Below are 18,070 nucleotides of genomic sequence, written 5' to 3'. Positions count from 1 at the left end.
GAGGGCTGGATGCGTAATACTAAGGAGGCTCGTAAGCACTCCGCGCAGTTTAAGGAGTAGTTTAAGAAGATACAGAGTATTGTTCCAGAAAGCGACCGATAGATACTCGTGAAATTCGTCTGGCGAGGGATTATCAGAAGATACATGGATATTTTATGTACTTGGCATCGTGACATCGCGTCGCTTCATTTTTTCGTCTTCTTTTTTCTCTTCCCCTTCCCCTCCGTCTCACTCTCTTTGTTTCTCTCTATCTATTCCTTTTTCTTATCTCGCTTTTTGTGCCCCGCTACAAACACACTCAAACTATTCCGTACTTTTTTCTGCCGGAGTACTCGAGGGTATGTACTTTACAAAAGTGTCAATAATACAAATAATGGGAAGAGACAACATGCTGAAAATTTGAGTCTATTCACGAGTGTACATAAAGTCACGATTGTACACGGGTGTAAATGAAATTGGATAATGATAGATAGCCTATTGCCTACGATCACAATACGTAGCGATTGTAAAAGTTGGGATACGAAGTGGTTGTGTGTACGTGTGTGTTTGCAGAGTATACACTTCGTAAAGCCCAAAGTAGTTTCAATATTCATAGAGTAATGATCTGCAGAAGCTGCAATCGAATCGAGGATACACCGTTCCTCGTATACTCGTCGGAAAAACGGAAATAACCTAATCTCTGTGTCTGTATCAACAGTGTGACCACCGTGTGTGTGCACCGGTTCTAAATTGTTCGGTTTACGTTAGTACTTTTTTTCCGTCAACCCTAATACCGTTCTCCGTAATCAATAAATATCAATAAAATATCTAACATCGTTATTATATTTTCAAGTAAATTACCACCCTTACTAGTCGTATTACTTTTCATGTACAGATTAAAATTAATTATCATTATATTAACAATATTCATTTTCCAATAATAGTTATTAATTATCGGTAATTATAATATAAAAAAAAAAAAAAGATTCAAAATATCTAAAAAAAAAAAAAAATGGCAATTTCACGTGACCAGAACAAGTTTCCATTTTCCCCCGTTTTCGTAACTTTTTACAACTCAGCATACGACGCACTTTGTACCAAACCAGGCCGATTAAAATCGCAGCACGACTGGCGTTCATTCGCGTGCTCAAATAATGCTTTTTTCACATGCCATCGCTTCACCCCTTTATATTACCTCTTTAAATAATTCGCGTTCAATATTCTTCGTATAACGCATTTCTTATTATTATCAAACACTTCCGCGCACTGCAACCTACTATCTCTTACTCTAGGCCATTTTTTCATGAAAAGTGCACTTAACGGTGTCCATGGAGCACCAAAATTTAAGGGACTACCACCTCGGCAGAGATTGATTGATTGATTGCGCTAAAATACGTAGTGGTCTCGAAGGGGCGCGTGATGCGCCATTTGCGGTTGTGTGTGTATGTGTATGTGTGTGTGTGTATGTGTTAGTTCCAAATATAAAATATCATTTGCGTACGTACATCTAAATCTATCACCGGGTAGAAGCGTAGGTACATTAAAAGTAAGGCAAAACTGGACTTCACGGAAGGATATTGGTACGGAATATATGATATATATGTATATGTATATATTCGTAAAAATGTAAAATATATTCCTATAAAAAGCATCTCTAATATTTCCCACTATGGGAAAGTATCACAAACGTTTCCCGAGAACGCCCCCGGAAACGTTTATCTCAAACAATGCGTAAACCTCGTCAGACAGGATGAACAAACTGACTTTGCGATAGAAGCTCATCCGAAATTATCGTTGTTAAAAATGTTAGCGGCTCTATTGAATACTAGTTAAAAGAAATATCGGATCTGTCTTGCAGATTTCGTCATTTAAATTCGTTCGAACGTTAAAAACTCAGACGTTGACAAAGTCAATGATCGTGATATTGGCAAGGTGAAAGTACAAATATATAGGTGCGATATATCTAAAAATATACAGAAAAAAAGGAAATATCAAACTGGCGCTGTTCACCTTTGCACGGTTGTACGGTTCGAAATCTTTCCTCTTTAGACGAAAGTGTCCAGATAATCCTCTCACATCGCGGATGCTACGTGTTTCAATTAATAAGACGAAAAAACCGTATCAATGTCTGCCAAAGTAGGTACACCTTCGAACAATATCCTGTGTTATAGGAGACTGTTCTCTCTTGCCATTCTCTATCTTTCCCTTCTCCCTCTTTCTTCTTTTCTCTCTCCTTAATGTCTACATTCCTAACTTAAGTTAAAACGAGTTTGCTGTACTTACATCAAAGACGATATATCTAGTCTAACAATTACATATTTTACAAAAACACTTGAAATCTGGCCCTACACAGCAGACGTGAAATGTCACGAAGTTAGTCATACACTGTACACTAAATTTAAAAATTTACACGAATCATTTAAATATACAATTATATCGCGCATTAAATTCATCCGCTCGACATTTGTACAATGCGCTTACATGTCATTTTTGTTCCATGGTACTCGAGAGAAACGCAATTGGTCTCTCGCAAACTACGAACGTCGAAGACTTGCGGTCTTTCTCGACGCGTCGCTTCGCACGAAACAGGTTCTATTTTTAATATGTTTTAGCACGTTCACCTATAGGGGGAAGAGTTTCTCAAATTCGGTCGAACCCTCAACAAACCTTTGTCGACGTAAGATGCATCAAAATCATACGAACCGATGAGCCCCTCGCATTTAGTGTAAAGTGTAAGATAACTTGTACACTTAAGCCTCAATAGTAGATAATAGGTAGAGTCTAAAAGTCGTGCGAGAAAGCACAGGCGTGAATAAAGTAACACTTTCAAAAGTCTCAAAGCGCGTTAGTACACGCACGACTCGCCGGGTACGAAAGCGGGACATGCTCGAATCGTTTATTGCTACAAGGTATACATCTCATATACCTTCCCCCTCTCTCCCCATTCCTCCGTTTGTTCTCTCTCTCTCTCTCTTTCTTCTCCCTCTTTACCTATTAAATCAACTACACGAACGTAGCTGTCTAAAACAACGTGGTCGCAATCGCCGTGCTTCGCGTACTATACACTCTGGCCTTCTAATATTTAAAATGTATAATCTATGCTCTTTCATAGTAATAAAAAGCTGCAATCTCTGAAAATAGTTTGATGATGAGTAAATTAATAACGTTTAATAAAACGAATCCTATTCTCGAAAGCGCGCGCGCAATTATAGCACATATTTTATCTCTGTGTCGTCGATCGGCTGCTTAGGATAAGCTGTATATATGCAGTCTCAATTGAGGTATTTGCGACATCTGCGGGAACCGCAAGTACATGGGATCTTGATGTCCTCGAACGGGAATTTGTAGTCGTACGTTAATTCCTCCCCTTGAGTGATACGGCGGAGAGCGAAAATCAATATGTGTTTCTTACCAAGAATATCCACCACTCGCGAGTAACAGTTTGGCTGTAACATAAACAACCTTTATTATAATATAAGAACTTTTATCTTATACTATAAGAACTTTGTATTGTTTAATCAACTTTAAAGCTTCTGTTTCTTCGACATCTTCATTTATAACATCAGAAGCGAGAAAATATACGTTTAAAATTCTTACAAAATACGTTGAGATAAAAAATGTTTAGAAAATAATACTTACAATTGATCTAGCAGATTTATAAAATGGTCCTTTTCTTTGGCTCTAACAATCAATAAATTAACGTAAAATTAACGTGATAGAATCATGAAAAAAGATAGGTTTAAAAGGTAAGTTATGTATGTCATGTTGATTTTACAATGATTTATTGATTGTTAGAGCGATAGAAAAGCTTTTGAGCTGTTTCAAAGATCTGCCCGATCAATTGCCATTTTTATGTATGTATCTTTTTACTTCAACGTATTTTGCAAGAATTTTGAGCGTGTATTTTCTCGCTTTCGCCGCTTTTACGGCGCGAAACCAGGAGCCTTTCAAAGTGTTTTGCAAGAATTTTGAGAGTATATTTCCTCACTTATATATGACGTCATTGATCAAGAGTTCCGCAGCGAAGAATCAAGAGTTTTAAACGAAAAGAAAAATATGTATACATATATATGATATGAAGGGGAAAGAGGAGAGAAATCATACCTCGCACGAATGATTGATAAATCTGGCTGCATTTCCTTTCATAGTTGCGTCAACGACAAGATGGTCGTCGATCTTGAACATGTAACAGCCAATGTTCTTGCTATCATAGTACTTTTCTCTCTTGTCGGTCAGAGAAGATCGAATAACCTAGAGATAGAATAATTTCAACAATAATAATAAACGTATTAGTAAAGGCCCTTGTATAATGCCAGGCATTACGGGCAATAGAAATAGGCATTAGCCAATAGGAATAGGGAATAGAAATAATTGACCAATCCGAATTCCTATTCCCTTCCTGTTCTTATTGCCAATTGCCTGACATTCTGCAAAGACCTTAATAAGTAAGGCAATATGATAATTTTTCCGCTATTTCGAACAGTTCTCGAACGATCGTTCGCCACTTACCTCGCCAGCATATTCAATGACCATCTCACCAGCCTCGATATCACGTAGGCAAAACAGACCTCGACCGTGTATGTGAGAGTGGTACACACCGACAGATTCTTTTGATGTTTCTTTAAGTATTCTAAAGCGCATCGCCATGGGCAAATTGGTGCTTGTGACTCGCCTGGAAAAGAAACGTAGTATTCACCAAAAAATATCACCGTTACATAAACATTAGTATTATTCGACACTTGTATCTAAAAAAACTGAATACTTTGGCATAAAAATTTGTTTCAAATCAACTAAACAATTTATAGTAGAAAATACTTCCAATAATTTTCAGATAACTTACAACTTGATCTAAATTTTACCTGGACTCCGCCTCGGATATAGCGATCATCTTCGGCTGTTGTCTGTGCCGTGACGCCAGCCAACTAAACATGTCGTGCACTTTCCTGTTCTTGAAAGGTTCTGCCCGCGCCGCCCCGTTGTCGGACGCTGCTGGTAATTCGTTCTCTATCTCACCGGGTTTCGGTGGCGTCGGCGTGTGGAATTTAGGTTTGTACTTGGTGCATCTGTTCACACTCGGTAATTGCTCGACCAAGTAAACAGTTGCGTTGTTCTCCAGACCGAGACCCTCCAGCAGTGGATTGTGAGGCAATGGCGGTAGATTGTGCGCTTTACGAGCGTTCTGCACCGCCTGGAATACCGTCTCCCAGACTTCAGCCATTGACGAGGCTGTATGAGTGAAACCGTCCTGCGACTTGATCTCATACATCAGTGTCGGTCCTCTCGAACAGTTCTTTTGCATCTGCGAACTCGGCTGCGGATTATTTCGCACCGATCTGATGGACTTCGCCAAGATCCTGGGCTTTTTTACAGCGACCGGTGGCGTCCTTGCCTTGAGTATGTTTACTTTCGTGTCTATGGCCGGCTTCACTTTATCCTCGATTTTGTTGGCCTTGAGCGTGAATGTTTTGATCGGTAACAATTGCAGTGACGCGATCTGCGGTACCTGCTTCGACGGCAGTATTTCTACGGAGGTTACCTGCGGCGTTTTCTTATTTTGCGTGACCGCCTTCATGTTGCGCGTGATCTTGTACGAGCCGTCTTGCAGTTGCTTCTGCAACACTATCTTCAACGACGTGTTTTGCAGCTTCTCTTTGTCGAGCTCCAGCTTGAGATTCTCTTTCACCTTCTCTATGGTCTCCGTATTCAGTTTGATGCCGTCGCTGAGATTGAGCGTGGGTTCAGGCTTCTTCATAGTCTCTTCAACGATCTCCCCGACGATCTCCTTTTTATTCGTGATCTCTGGTTCGGCTGGCTTGATCACCGGCTTCGTCGGCTCCTCGATCATTGCGATGTCATCCTTTTGTGCGGCCTTCGTCGGATCCTGCTTCGGCGTGACTGCCTGCATTGGTAGTACCCTATTCATTGGCCGACTGGTAGGCGTGCTGTTGCTCGTCGGCATCGAGATTTTGTTCTGCGCGTTGGAATTATTGACAACTACTGGATGACAGTTGATATTGTTAACATTCACGCTGACGCAGTTTGACGTTGCCGCTGTGCCGCTGCTGTAACTCTTGTTCGCGTCATGATGCGACTTGTTCACGACCAGACTCCTCTGGGCGATACAATGGTTCGGCAAAGGCGGTATCTTGGACGACGAGATGCTGGACTTGATCATACTGGTGTTCTCCGACACGTGTTTCGAGTCAAAGTATGGCCGCACACTGTTGCTCATCGGTTGCTCCGTGCCGAACAACGGCTCGGTGATCTTCCAAGAACCGTGATTTACCTGAGCGACCGAGTGCACGACTGGACTGGGTCGCACGGCCACTCGAGGGATCATCGGTGGCATCGTGTGTGGCGACAGTTTAGGTGACGTCGATACTCTTACCGACGTCGCTGTCGCAGCGCCATTATGCATGTCGGACGAGCACACGTCCGCCACTTGGATCGACATCATTGGCTTCGCTACGACGTTCTGACAAGGAGCTGCTGCTGGCGACACGATGTTGCACGCGATAGAACCGAAGGCAGTGGAGGAGATGTTTATCTGCGGAGCTGTCGGTTCCATCGGTAATGCTGGTGCTTGTGCTGGTGGAGGCGGTGGAAGTGGCTGTACCGATACCGGTGCTGGTGTCGGTACCGGTGTTGTTGTTGCTGCTACTGGTGTTGGTAATGGTGTTGCTACTGCTGTTGTCGCCATCGCTGCTGCTGCTGCTGCTGCTGCTGCTGGTGGTGGTGGTGGTGGTGGTGGTGGTGCTGGTTGATTCACCACTACGTAACCGCCAGGTACTGCTGGCACACTAGGCACACTGCTCACGCTCGCAACGTTTGTAGGTACACCGGCAATGTTGGGTACACCTGGTACGTTCTGCACACTGGGCACATTTGTCGGTACACCCGCTACGTTCTGCACAGCTTGCACCGCCGTGACCGTCGGCATACCGGATACAGCCTGCACGTCCACAATCGGCTCCATCAGCTTGGACGCCTGGAACACCTGTGTGGTAGTCTGGTAACTGCTGGCCAACACCTGCGGTACCGCGCCTGCCATGAACTGGCTGGACGACATCACGGTGTTGCTAACGATCGTTTCCAAGCCGTAGTACATCGGCTGGTTCGACACAAACATGCCGCCAGTCGGATCGGTGAACATTTCCAGAGTGGGAGTGGAGCTCAGCAGTAACTGTTCTGACGATATGACACCGCACTGAATCGCGGCGCCTGGTTGCTGCTGTATGATGGTGCCCAATACCGTCGTTGGCTGTGTCTGCGCGATCTGCACGCTAGGCAGTATCGATATACCGCCTCCGTTCTGCAGTGCCAGCAGATTGTCAGACGACGCTTGTATGTAAGTGCCAGGCACTAGGTGATTAGTGGTAATGAACTGAGGCTTGAAACTAGACTCGTGCTGACCACCGATCGTCGTGATATACTGCAAATTCTGACCTGACTGTTGTTGCAGTGTCTCTACATATGCCGATACGATTCCGGGAGACGCCACTTGCTGGAGAATCACAGTCGGTCTCTGCGTTTGCTGCGCCAACTGGATAACCGGTGCGCTACTCTGCACTGGCTGGTACCTCGCGTGGGTGGTATTAGGCGGTTGCACGACATTCTTCACGATGTGCGACTTTACGCTCTTAGCACGAGGCTTGGGCACACGTGGGCTCTTGGATTTGGAGGCAGCGCGGTTAATCTGCGACGCGTTCATCTGCGATGACGATGTCGACGATGACGACGACGACGTCAGCGAAGACGAGTCACGTGCGGTTTGCACGCCCGTGGACGAGAAGGTGGGCGACATCTCCGGCGTGGGGACGGTTTGCGTGCTGTCCGGAGAACTCATCGGCGTATTCACCATATTGTTGTGCGCGACAGTGGAATCGCTGGAAACGGATGACGGATCCGTGGTGATCTCGGTGATCTGTACCGTGCTCTCTTGCGGTAATACTGCTCGGTTTGGCAGGGTGGTAGTCCTGCGCGTGTATTGCGTCTGCACGATTACGTCGTTGGACGCTAATACTGTCTGGTGAACGGTCTCCACGTGCGTGGCGTGAGCACGGATCTGCGGAGTGATGATAGCTTGTGCAATTGGCTCGATCTGGATACTCGGGTGAGGCGATGGCACCGACGCCTCGATCGGTGAGGTCGCTTGAATATCCGTATAGTCGGTCGATAAAGTATGACCTTCGGACGGCGACAGCGTGATGAACTGTGGCGACACCGAACCGTTGCTAGGGGAGAACCTCGAGTCCGGCGACGATGCTAACTTGTTGTCCATGGTCTCCGAGTCGCTGTCGCTGGTAATTATGATGTCGCAGTTGGTCAAATGCCGGTTGTAGCTATCTTGCGTGCGATATGTGCAGCAACATCTCTTGCAGGTGACCGGCCGGTCGATGTGATGTTCGAACGGTGTCGACTCGTACTGGACACGTGTCAGCTTGTTATCGCGCATCGCCGTGTGCTGCTGCGACGAGACGCCGCACTCGTCGTCGCTCGAGATGTCATCCGCGCCGTCCAACTGTGGGATCTGCGGCAGATTCAATTTGAGGACGCTCTTCTCCTTAAACGGACTCGCTGTCTTGTGAGGAGTGCATTTCGCAGGCGCGCTCACGACTAGACTGGCGTTATTACTCTTCGATTTCGACTTGTCGCAGTTGGACATATGCGACCTGACGAAGCCGAAGATACGTTTTGGTTGTAAGAAATTGGAAAAGCGCGCGTGCAAGAAGGAATCCTTTTCGGTGACTGACTCGTTTGCGTCGGACGAATGTTCGTCGTTGATACCGTCCAATTGTGGGATCGACAACGACTCCTCGGATGTACGCAGACTAGTCGTACTACTCTTCTCCTCGGCGTTGTACTCTGGTGAACTGCACTCACTGGCGCTGCTTGCGTCCGCTGGCCCGTCCACTTGCAGTATTCGCGGTTGCTGCTGCCTCGGATGCCAGAACAGCCTTTTGTGCTCCTTCGCGTCGTCACGAGTTGGTAACATACGGCGATTGAGTGCGCTCGAGTCCTCGATACAGTATTTTAGCTCACGCACCGAATCAGAAAGTATATTGGGAGTGTTTCCGCGACCCACAGTGACCATAATGCTCTCCGGGAGCCTTAGTTCGTGGAACATGGATGTGCGTTCGTTCTGCGTGTCCAGAACGATAAGGCCGGTCTCGTTGGATTTGGTGCTGGATGGATTACGCGGTATCTTCCGCCTCTTTAAGCTGGCACCGTAACTGTTGTCCAATTTGCAGCTCCAGGTAAGACTGCAGGAGCGCTGATGGTGCCGCTGGTGACCGCCGACGATCAACGGATTGTTCGACATCACTTCGGACTTGGAGCGCTTCAGCTCTCTGCCGCCGCGTTTTTGGCCTTTCGAATTGAACAGATCGTCCATGAGATCCTGCACTGCGGTTTTCGTCTCTAGCCGTACCCAAAGATCGTTATGCGGCCCGAGTTCTAGCAAAGACGAATCCATCTTCGAGATCTTGCTCTCCGGCGGCTTGATCGCCTCCTCAACCTCCGACGGCAACATATCATCTTTGAACAGATCTGCGGTGAAGGAGCCGTCATTCTTCAAGTCCATGGCTAAAAAATCCTCGTACGACATTTTCGGAAAGATGTCCTGCATGGAGATACCGTCCAATAAGTCGTGCGGCAAATCCTCGAATATAGCTTCCTTTAGCTCTGGTGGCAGAATATCTGTGTTATTCTGCTCTGCCAGATTTTCGTCGACCTCCTTATTGCATACGATGTCAATCAGTGTGTCTAGAGTTTGTTTTACGGCTAGAAACTCCACTTTTTGCGCGTCTACTGGCGTCTCTTCTTTCTCTTGCTCTTTAGTGTGATCGATGGTGATGTTGTTCTCCATATCGCATGAAACGTCCGGCATGTGCACCTGCACATAGGTCCTGATATAATATCGCACAATCTTGTAAGGATTCACCGTGGACCAGTAGAGCCTGGAGCATTTGTAGTCACATGGTATTATTTTCTCGGTCGTGTCGGAAAACTCGGGAACGATGGTGCCCAAGCAGTCGATCATCAGAGAACCTATCATCACCTTGACTTTATTGGGCTCTGCATGCTTCTTCTTCTTACGATCCAGCTCTACGTACACCGATCGCTTCAAGCTGAATTCATTCTCGTTTTGCAATGGCTTGTGCCCATTGTGGTTTGAATGCGCGGCGCAAAATACTGTCTTATCGTCGTTGAAGTCAAGTGCGATGTTCCTCGCGCACGGAAAGTGAAAGGTATTGCTGCAGTTTTTCGCGCAGCAACCAATGCTCGCGCCCTTCTTACCACACTCGGTGCAGCGGATCAAACGACCGCGCGAGATGGCACTGTGAACGTTCTGCAATGATCCGTCAATCTCCTCGAATACCTCATTGGACCACAATGCACAATTCGCGTGCACCCACTCGTTCTGTCCGCAATACAGCAGTCTGCCTTCCTTCGTCTCTTGGCCGTCGCCCAAGCCCTTGCACAAGCAACATGACCTGCTGTCCTCGACGTGGAGATTGTACAAATTCGCTGTTTTCGCAGCAATCGCTTTCGGCGCCTTCATCAGTTCCTCTTTCCACGCCTCCAGAATGGGGTCGTCGAATTTGGTCGTTAGGGCGGTATCTTTGCACGAGTTCTTGACAGACGGTGACACATCGCACTCGTCGTTGCCGCTCTTGAAGTCTTTTGGAGTGAACCAGGGAAAGACTTCTTGCAAGATATCGTGGTAAGTCTCCGTGAGACCCTTGGTGCCGCTGCGATTGATAACGTGCTCCATATCACAGTGAAACTGCGACAATGACTTGTATTCGTTGCCGTTAACTTTGCGTTTCACGGACATCAACGTGGGCGAAGGTCTCACGATGATCTGCTGTTCAGAACAATGGCATTCCGTGACATCGCTGCTCGGGGCAGTCGAGGATTCCTGGCTCGTCCAGTCTTTCCTCTCGTTGTCTTGCGAGTCCTTTGGAATACAGTTCTTTACTCGGACTGAACATTCTCTCAGATGAAATTTTTGCCGTAGCCGTCGCAGACCTTTCCTGGCGGGACCGTCCGTCGATTGTTCTTCCGAGTCGGGTTTATTTGTACCGTCCTTACAGGTAGCCGAGCTCGCGTCGGTGTCCGCGAACTTGTCGCTGTTGGACTCTTCTGAATCCTCGTTCTCCCTTGTGCAGCCTGTCTCGCTCCTGTCCTCGGGAAATTCGAGTTTTCTCACACTCGAGAGCGGTCTGCAGAGACATTCTTTTCGGGGACTCCACTTCAGGGCTGCGCACACCTTGCGGTTTTTGCTCAAGGCTTTGATGACACTGATAAAACCCGCCTTTAGTTCCGCCTCTATGGCATTCCTCCAGACGGAGGAATTTGAGTTGGAAGAGCATTGGCTGCATGTGAATTCAATCGAGTCGGGCAAGTAGCTGAGTATCTGGTAACGTTCATCGGAAAGACCTTCACAACGGGCGTGCACCCAACAGGAACACTCACCACATTCCATCATCTGAAAGAATACACGCAATATTGTAATACACGAATACGCGAGATAATTTCCAGATATCGAGATAAAGAACGACGAAGATGTCTACGTTGGAGAATGCAAAGCACGCGTGTACTCACCTTCGTATCGAAATCGTTTTCGTTGTAACACCTCTGACATAAAGGACAATAATTTCCTTGTTGTCTTAATTTAAAGCACATGGAGCATAGAGGTAAATTGCCCACGTGGACGTTGACGCCTTCGCTACCGCAGCTCTTACATTTAATGCAGCTCTGGCAAACATACGGTCGATCGGGACTGTACAGTCTCGAACTGACACCAGACTTTGACAAACACGAATGGTGAAAGGACTGACGACAACGAATGCAGGACAGTTTCGGGCCGGATCTAAGATGGCAGGATTGACATATCGTACACCGGGGACAACACCAGTTTGGCTGGGCGCAAGCATTCCATTCACTGGGTTCCAAACAGAAGGCGTGGTATGGCTCGCAACAGCACTGACAGTGGATCAACTGCAAAGAACGATCGTTATGTTGATAGCTCTCGATGGTACGCAACGGTGCTATGTATTATTATGTATTGCTCACGCATATCCTATGACCGATGTATCGGCTGTATTTACTTACCGGCTCTTTACCGGCACTTCCACACAGATAGCAAATGGCAGGTATGTGAAATAGCTCAGAACCAATAAGAGCAAAACCCTTCGCTCCGACTTCTGAAGGATCATATTGTTCCCAGAAATCTATGGAGACTGTGTACAGGGTGTCCGTAACTGCTTTGGACATCTGTGAAAAGATATATCAGTTACATTAGGTGCATTCTTAATGCCTGCATTGTCTGAATTGCTCTGCAATCTTCCTATTTTTTCTCTTCTCCACAAAGTTTCAAGTATATATCGTTTGAAACATAGGCAGTTTAACTTATTATGGCTATAAAGGACAGATTATTGTGTGCATCAAGGTTGTGTCGTATATCTCAAGATTATGTTGTTTATATGGTTATTTATATATCGTCTACGTGATGATACATACGATTTTTTTCATGTAAACAATGTAGGCTATGTAAGAATATTGCATATTATATTTAAGTATAAGAGAATTAAGTTATAAGACAATTATATCACATATCTATTTTAGATATTGATTATAAATATAATATTTAAAATTTAAAAGATATAAATTATGTGAAATTCTCATCTTATTATATGACATATATATATTGGTAGATTCGACTCTGAAGGTATGTAATCAGAGAATTCTGTGGAAACTCCAATTTGTTTAGGAAACAACGTTCATAATAAGTTTCAGAATTCTAAAGGGACAATATAAACTTTTCTTAAATAAGTTTTGAGCAAGCTGTACGTTTTTTATAAATGACACACATCTATTTCACACATAGATCTATTAAATGTAATTGTATCAAATCTATAGATAACATTATTTATATAGATGACATGTCATATATGTAGTTTATATTGTCTAGACGTAAACAATATGTCATAATTTACGTGAAACGCTCAACTTTATACACGATTAAATATACGGTTATGACATGCAACTTTTGTGCCACAGATTGTTTTTGAAAGTCTTACCACTGGAAAGTGCGACGTTGATACACTCTGTTGCGGCTTTCCTCTTCTCGGATGAGATGGTTGCGTTACGTTAACGTTAAGACTTAAACTACTATCCTCTACATGCTTCTGCGCTTCTTTTTCTTTCGCGACATCGTCTTTCTTCTCTGCTTTCTCGGTTTCCTTCGCCGTCTTTGGAATGTTCTTGCCGTGTTCGTTGTCTTCTTTTGCATCTGCGGCGGGAAAAGTCGCAATGGGTTGGCCAAGAGCAACACTAGCACTTCGACAAACATGCTTGACTCTCGGCCCCTTCAATTCGAGCCTCTGCCGAAGAGGCTGTGGACACTGGTTCCCGGTCGACAAGGTGAGCGCGGGACTTTTAATTTTCTTTCTCACTTTAATCCTATTGTTTTTTCTCCTTTTCTTGTTGGGCGATATGCTCATTGAGGAGTCGACTGCAACAGAAAACATCGTGTTATACGAATTCAAATAAAAATGCTACCTACGAGAAGAAATATATGTGAGTCAATATTGTCTTACACTTGTCTATCTTTGTATACAGAAAGCCTCCGGTACCCTGATAACTCATCTTTTGTCCCATCCCGAAGTTTTTCCAACTCGTAGCGGATTTAAACAAATTCCTTTCAGAGCTATCTTCCGCAGGCCAGCTGAGCTTAGACGAACCTAACTTCTGACCCTGACAGTCTTCGTCTTGACCGAGTGGCATGGAAATACTCAAAGGATCTCTCATTATCGGCGGTAACAATGTGTTTAAGCCTGTCTTCAGGGCGGATGGAATGTTGTAACATTTCAAACACATCTTCAGCCAACAAGCCGGACATCTAGCCTTATAAACGCATCTCATGAGGTTCCATTGCTGACTCCTCACAACAGGCGGAACCAAGCACAGACCGTCGCCCTTATGACACTGGAGAATAGGAAGAACGTTGTTTGAGGATTTGGCGCAAGTTTGACGTTTGATCATCTTGCTAATAAACTTTCGGCAAGACTCGCAACTGTGAATGCCGAACTTGCGCGCCTGTTTAACGAATCGATAAAATCGCACGGCACCACAAACACCACATTTTATAGTTCCTGTTAATCCTGAAATTTTTAAATATTTAACAAGAGATTAGTAATATTATCGAATCACAAATTAATAAAATGAATAAAATGAAGAATGAGTGTATCACCTAAATTGGTACCTCCTCCTCCTCCCATGGTATTGCTAGTGCTCGTCGTTGAGAATGGTCCTTCCGTTCCAGTTAAGCACTTATTATCCAACTTTAATCTCGCTTTTCTTAGAATAACTTTACCACCGTTCAGTTTCATACCACTAAACTCGGATTGCTCATCTTCTGTGTGATTGCTATGCTCACTCTCGCTCTCAGATAGATTGCTCTCTGTCTCGAAATTGTCCAATGTATGCACCACAGTCTTGTCAGCGCTCTCAGGCTGATCGTCGTTTTTCGCACAGCCACCTTCCGTCAATCCTGCACCACTTTCGGAGCTCGCTTGATTACTCACATCGGTCGCCACCTCGCATTGAGTTCCTGATCTGGTCTGAACCCTGGAAGACTCGAAGTTTGGAACATTGGAATCAGGAAGAACTTTTGTAGGAATAGAAATCTGCTTCTGATTTCTGGGAACTGTTGATTTTACGTTTTGTGCCGCTTTGCTCGGATTCTGTGAGCACTCCTGATTGCTATTGGAATTGTCAGATGTGTCGTTTGATACTTTATTCTTACACGATACGGTATGAGATTTCTTTATTTCTCTATGAGTGACTTTTGATATTAGTGCGTTTTGTACAGAACTTGCGATTTTTTCTGTGCCCTTCGTTTGCTGAGTCGCAACTTGGTCGTCAACGTCTGCACTCTGTATTGCTTTTTTCGGCTTGCCCCGCGTCTCTTTGTCTTTCACTTTTGTACACTTGCCAGCCTCGTCTCCCTTTAATTTTGATTCCTGGCTGCAGAGTTTGTCCGAATTGAATTTGGCCTTCTTCACGTGTACGCCGATCTCGTTCTCACTGTGCTCTGTACCATTAACTTCTTCCAATTCCTCAATGAATCTCTTATTTGGCTTTATAACCCTCGATGAGTGCACACTGCGAACGGGCAAAACAAATTTCCTCACTGTGCTGGCCTTCTCCCCAGGTTGCACCACTAGGTTACGCGTGTTACTCCCATTAGATTTTGCCCTTTGTAACAAACGCTTTGCAGTGCTGTTACGCAACTGCCTGGTTCGTTGATGCTGATCCAAGATGTTGTTCACTGACTTTAGCACTGGACTCTTCAGGTAATTGGAAAATTTGATATTCTTGCAACTCCTACGATTCTTAGCCTTGTGAATTTTTGGAGGTTGCTTGGTAATCAACAAGGCTGCAGCTGCACTCGTGCTGTCCTCCACCTGTTCTGAACTCCCATTGTTGAGCTTCTCTGTGCTTTTGTCGGTGTCAGAGGGAGAATTCTTAGCATCAATGTTATCCTTCTTTGTGCTCGACTGTGGTGCAGGATCTTCGACTGTATCTGAGGGCAATTTGCTGCTGCTCTCCTCTGCATTGTGTTGTTGTGTTTTTATATAAGACGCAGAAAGATTAGCTTCCTTAGTGCTGAACCCATGGAACGGTGGATGTTCCTGGGGAAGAAACATCCATATTAGTTGACAGAAATGGCTCAATAATTAATATATATCACTTGTGTTCATATATATATATATATATTACAAGTGTCACACAGGTTATATTGTGATAAGCTAATAAAATATATATCATATATAGCAAATATACAAACTACTAAAATAAAACTTGCAAAGGTAAACAAACAAGTGATTCTAAGTTATACTGAATATTTTTGTGTGACAACTTCCTATAAGCTTCCTATAAGTTCTTGCTCTTGAAAATTGCCAGTTCTGTATTCTCTCACAAGTGAGCTGCGGAGCAAGAATTTACAGATATGCCTTACTGACAGTATCCAGTAATAAAGAGTGAAAAATGTCAATGGCTCCAAACAAATAGACACAGATTACACCACTGCTGAACAGCAATATACGAAAATAAAGGTAGTTTTCATTCGAGAGGCAGAGCATCCTTGGCAGGCGAATGAGTGCGCGAATACACCTGCCATTCCGCGGCCGCCAATGTCCCGCCGTTAGGTTAACCCACACGATACACGGCTTCGAAGCTGTTGAGCTCGCGCATCGTGGCTCCGGGTCGCCGTATGTATCCGCACGGCGGGACAACACGCGGGAGCGGATGGTTGCGGCGAGACGCGTTGCATCGCGTCGCATGACGACGCGACGCCGTCGATGGTCGCGAGGCCTCTTCGACAACGGCGACAGCGACGGCGACGTTGACGGCAAGAGCAACGGCGATTTTATCACAATGGTAACAACGGCGCACGACAATGACGACGTGCGGCCGCGCCGACACGGCATTTTTTCCCCTCACCTTCTCGTTGTCACCGAATGTTTCGTTGAACAGGGAAAGTCCGTAGTAGATGTTCTCGGCAACGGTTACCGGATCGTTCTGCACTACCTCGGGTTGGCCGAGCACCTTGATCCGTTTCCTGGTGGCCGTTTTCGGCGGCTTGCCGGGAAACTTGGACCTTCCCATGTTCACTGTGCTCAACGGCCGACCTCAACCTCGCAGCGAAATTCCGCTTCCATTTTACTCGCGATTTGTGCCCACGGCCGAGAGGCGCACCGACTCTCTCGCGTATACTATACACCAACGTACGCTCTCCAACGCACACGGACGCGCGCGCGCGCACACACAATCGCGTAGTGTGGCCGCTCTCGGGCTGCTGCCTGCTCGGCCGTCGTCGGCTGTGCTCGGCCACGCTCGGCCGCGGCCGCGAAATACGCGCGTACTTCTCAAACAGAGAGAGCCTGGTTTACCAAGGCGGGCTACGCCGTGGCACGCTCGTGCACGTTGCGCATGGGACGCGGCCTTCGCTGACGCGACGCCTTTTCGTCCGCTGAAAAATCGGACACAGCCGGCCCGAAGCGCCAGGGTTGGGCGTTTACGCGTCAATTATGGTATTCCATGGCTATATGTAGATAACATAAAGTATGTGTAAGAAGTTATCTATGACAATAAGTAACCTATGAATGCTATTTAAAAGAGAATACAATATGTTAAAAAGATGGCGTAAAATTTGAAATAATTATATTTAAAAATCTTTACATATAAATTTTTTTCACTTTTCTCGTCAGTGCATTTTCGTGTAAATTTATATCATTCAAAATTTCATAATAGACTTATCAGACTCGATTTTGCGAATCTGTTCTTAAATAAAATTAAATATTTAAAATTTTTTAAATAAATAGTTAAAATATATATTAAAAAGCAAATAAATTTTTATGTACAATATATCCCACGTAGCACTAAAAAAAGTTAATGTTATTACTAAAATATTGCTATAATATCTCAGCAAATTGCATTTTTTTGCGTTAAAATACAGTGTGTAGTAATCACACGCGCACGCAGAGAGCAGCACGTTAATACTACTAATACTAATACTAATACTAAAATGTTAGCTTAAAATGGTAAGGTAGTTATATTTTGATAGACATTAAAATGATATTAATTTAATTAAAGGTAACTTCGAATTAAGAGAGAAAACTTTGTATTAATATTTGGATTTAAGGTTTATTAAAAGTCTCGAAAAGTAACATGTCATGTGATAACACTACTACTATCTTTAGCAACATAATTAAAAGATTCTTAAGTTTAATGTTGATATAATATTTTTGTATTATGTCGGATATGAAGTGTATCACATATTGAAATATTTTGAAAATAAATTTAAAAATTGTGGATCGTTTTGTTTTGAAAATATAGCGATGTATGTTCATAATTTATAATAATATTTGAAATATATATACATATACACACATTTAAACACTTATATATCCTTTTTTTTTTACTTTTACATTTGTATTAATTTAACTGGTATATAAATAATATATTGATAAAAAAAGTTTTAAAACAATACTTTTTATATTTGTGATATTGTGTGTAC

The 18,070-nt window shown here is 44.3% G+C and overlaps 1 protein-coding gene across 1 annotated transcript; it reads right to left on the bottom strand.

The window, feature by feature from the left end:
• Window positions 1-389: 389 nt before the first annotated feature.
• On the bottom strand, window positions 390-16,826 carry LOC116846431 (histone-lysine N-methyltransferase trithorax). The gene is made up of 10 exons (XM_032820230.1): window positions 16,495-16,826; window positions 14,240-15,683; window positions 13,587-14,150; window positions 13,068-13,501; window positions 12,100-12,261; window positions 11,590-11,985; window positions 4,839-11,473; window positions 4,489-4,651; window positions 4,084-4,230; window positions 390-3,425 (listed from the first exon to the last, which is right to left on the bottom strand). Exons 1-10 carry the CDS (start codon window positions 16,657-16,659, stop codon window positions 3,252-3,254), a joined length of 10,284 nt encoding a protein of 3,427 aa, XP_032676121.1. The 5' UTR covers window positions 16,660-16,826; the 3' UTR covers window positions 390-3,251.
• Between the last annotated feature and the right edge of the window lie 1,244 nt (window positions 16,827-18,070).

The sequence above is a fragment of the Odontomachus brunneus genome, unplaced genomic scaffold (assembly GCF_010583005.1).
Source record: "Odontomachus brunneus isolate Ranch 3 - 2012 unplaced genomic scaffold, Obru_v1 Obru_scaffold_064, whole genome shotgun sequence".
NCBI lineage: Eukaryota > Metazoa > Arthropoda > Insecta > Hymenoptera > Formicidae > Odontomachus > Odontomachus brunneus.
Note: the sequence above shows the minus strand (reverse complement) of the source record. Positions and strands in the feature narration are given on the sequence as shown.

Coding starts and splice junctions, on each gene's coding strand:
- LOC116846431 (XM_032820230.1), bottom strand. CDS start 16,659: ATGGGAAGGTCCAAGTTTCCCGGCAAGCCGCCGAAAACGGCCACCAGG. Junction 14,151..14,239: donor AGGAGGAGGTACCAATTTAG/GTGATACACTCA, acceptor TAAAAATTTCAG/GATTAACAGGAACTATAAAA. Junction 4,231..4,488: donor TCATTGAATATGCTGGCGAG/GTAAGTGGCGAA, acceptor TTCTATCTCTAG/GTTATTCGATCTTCTCTGAC.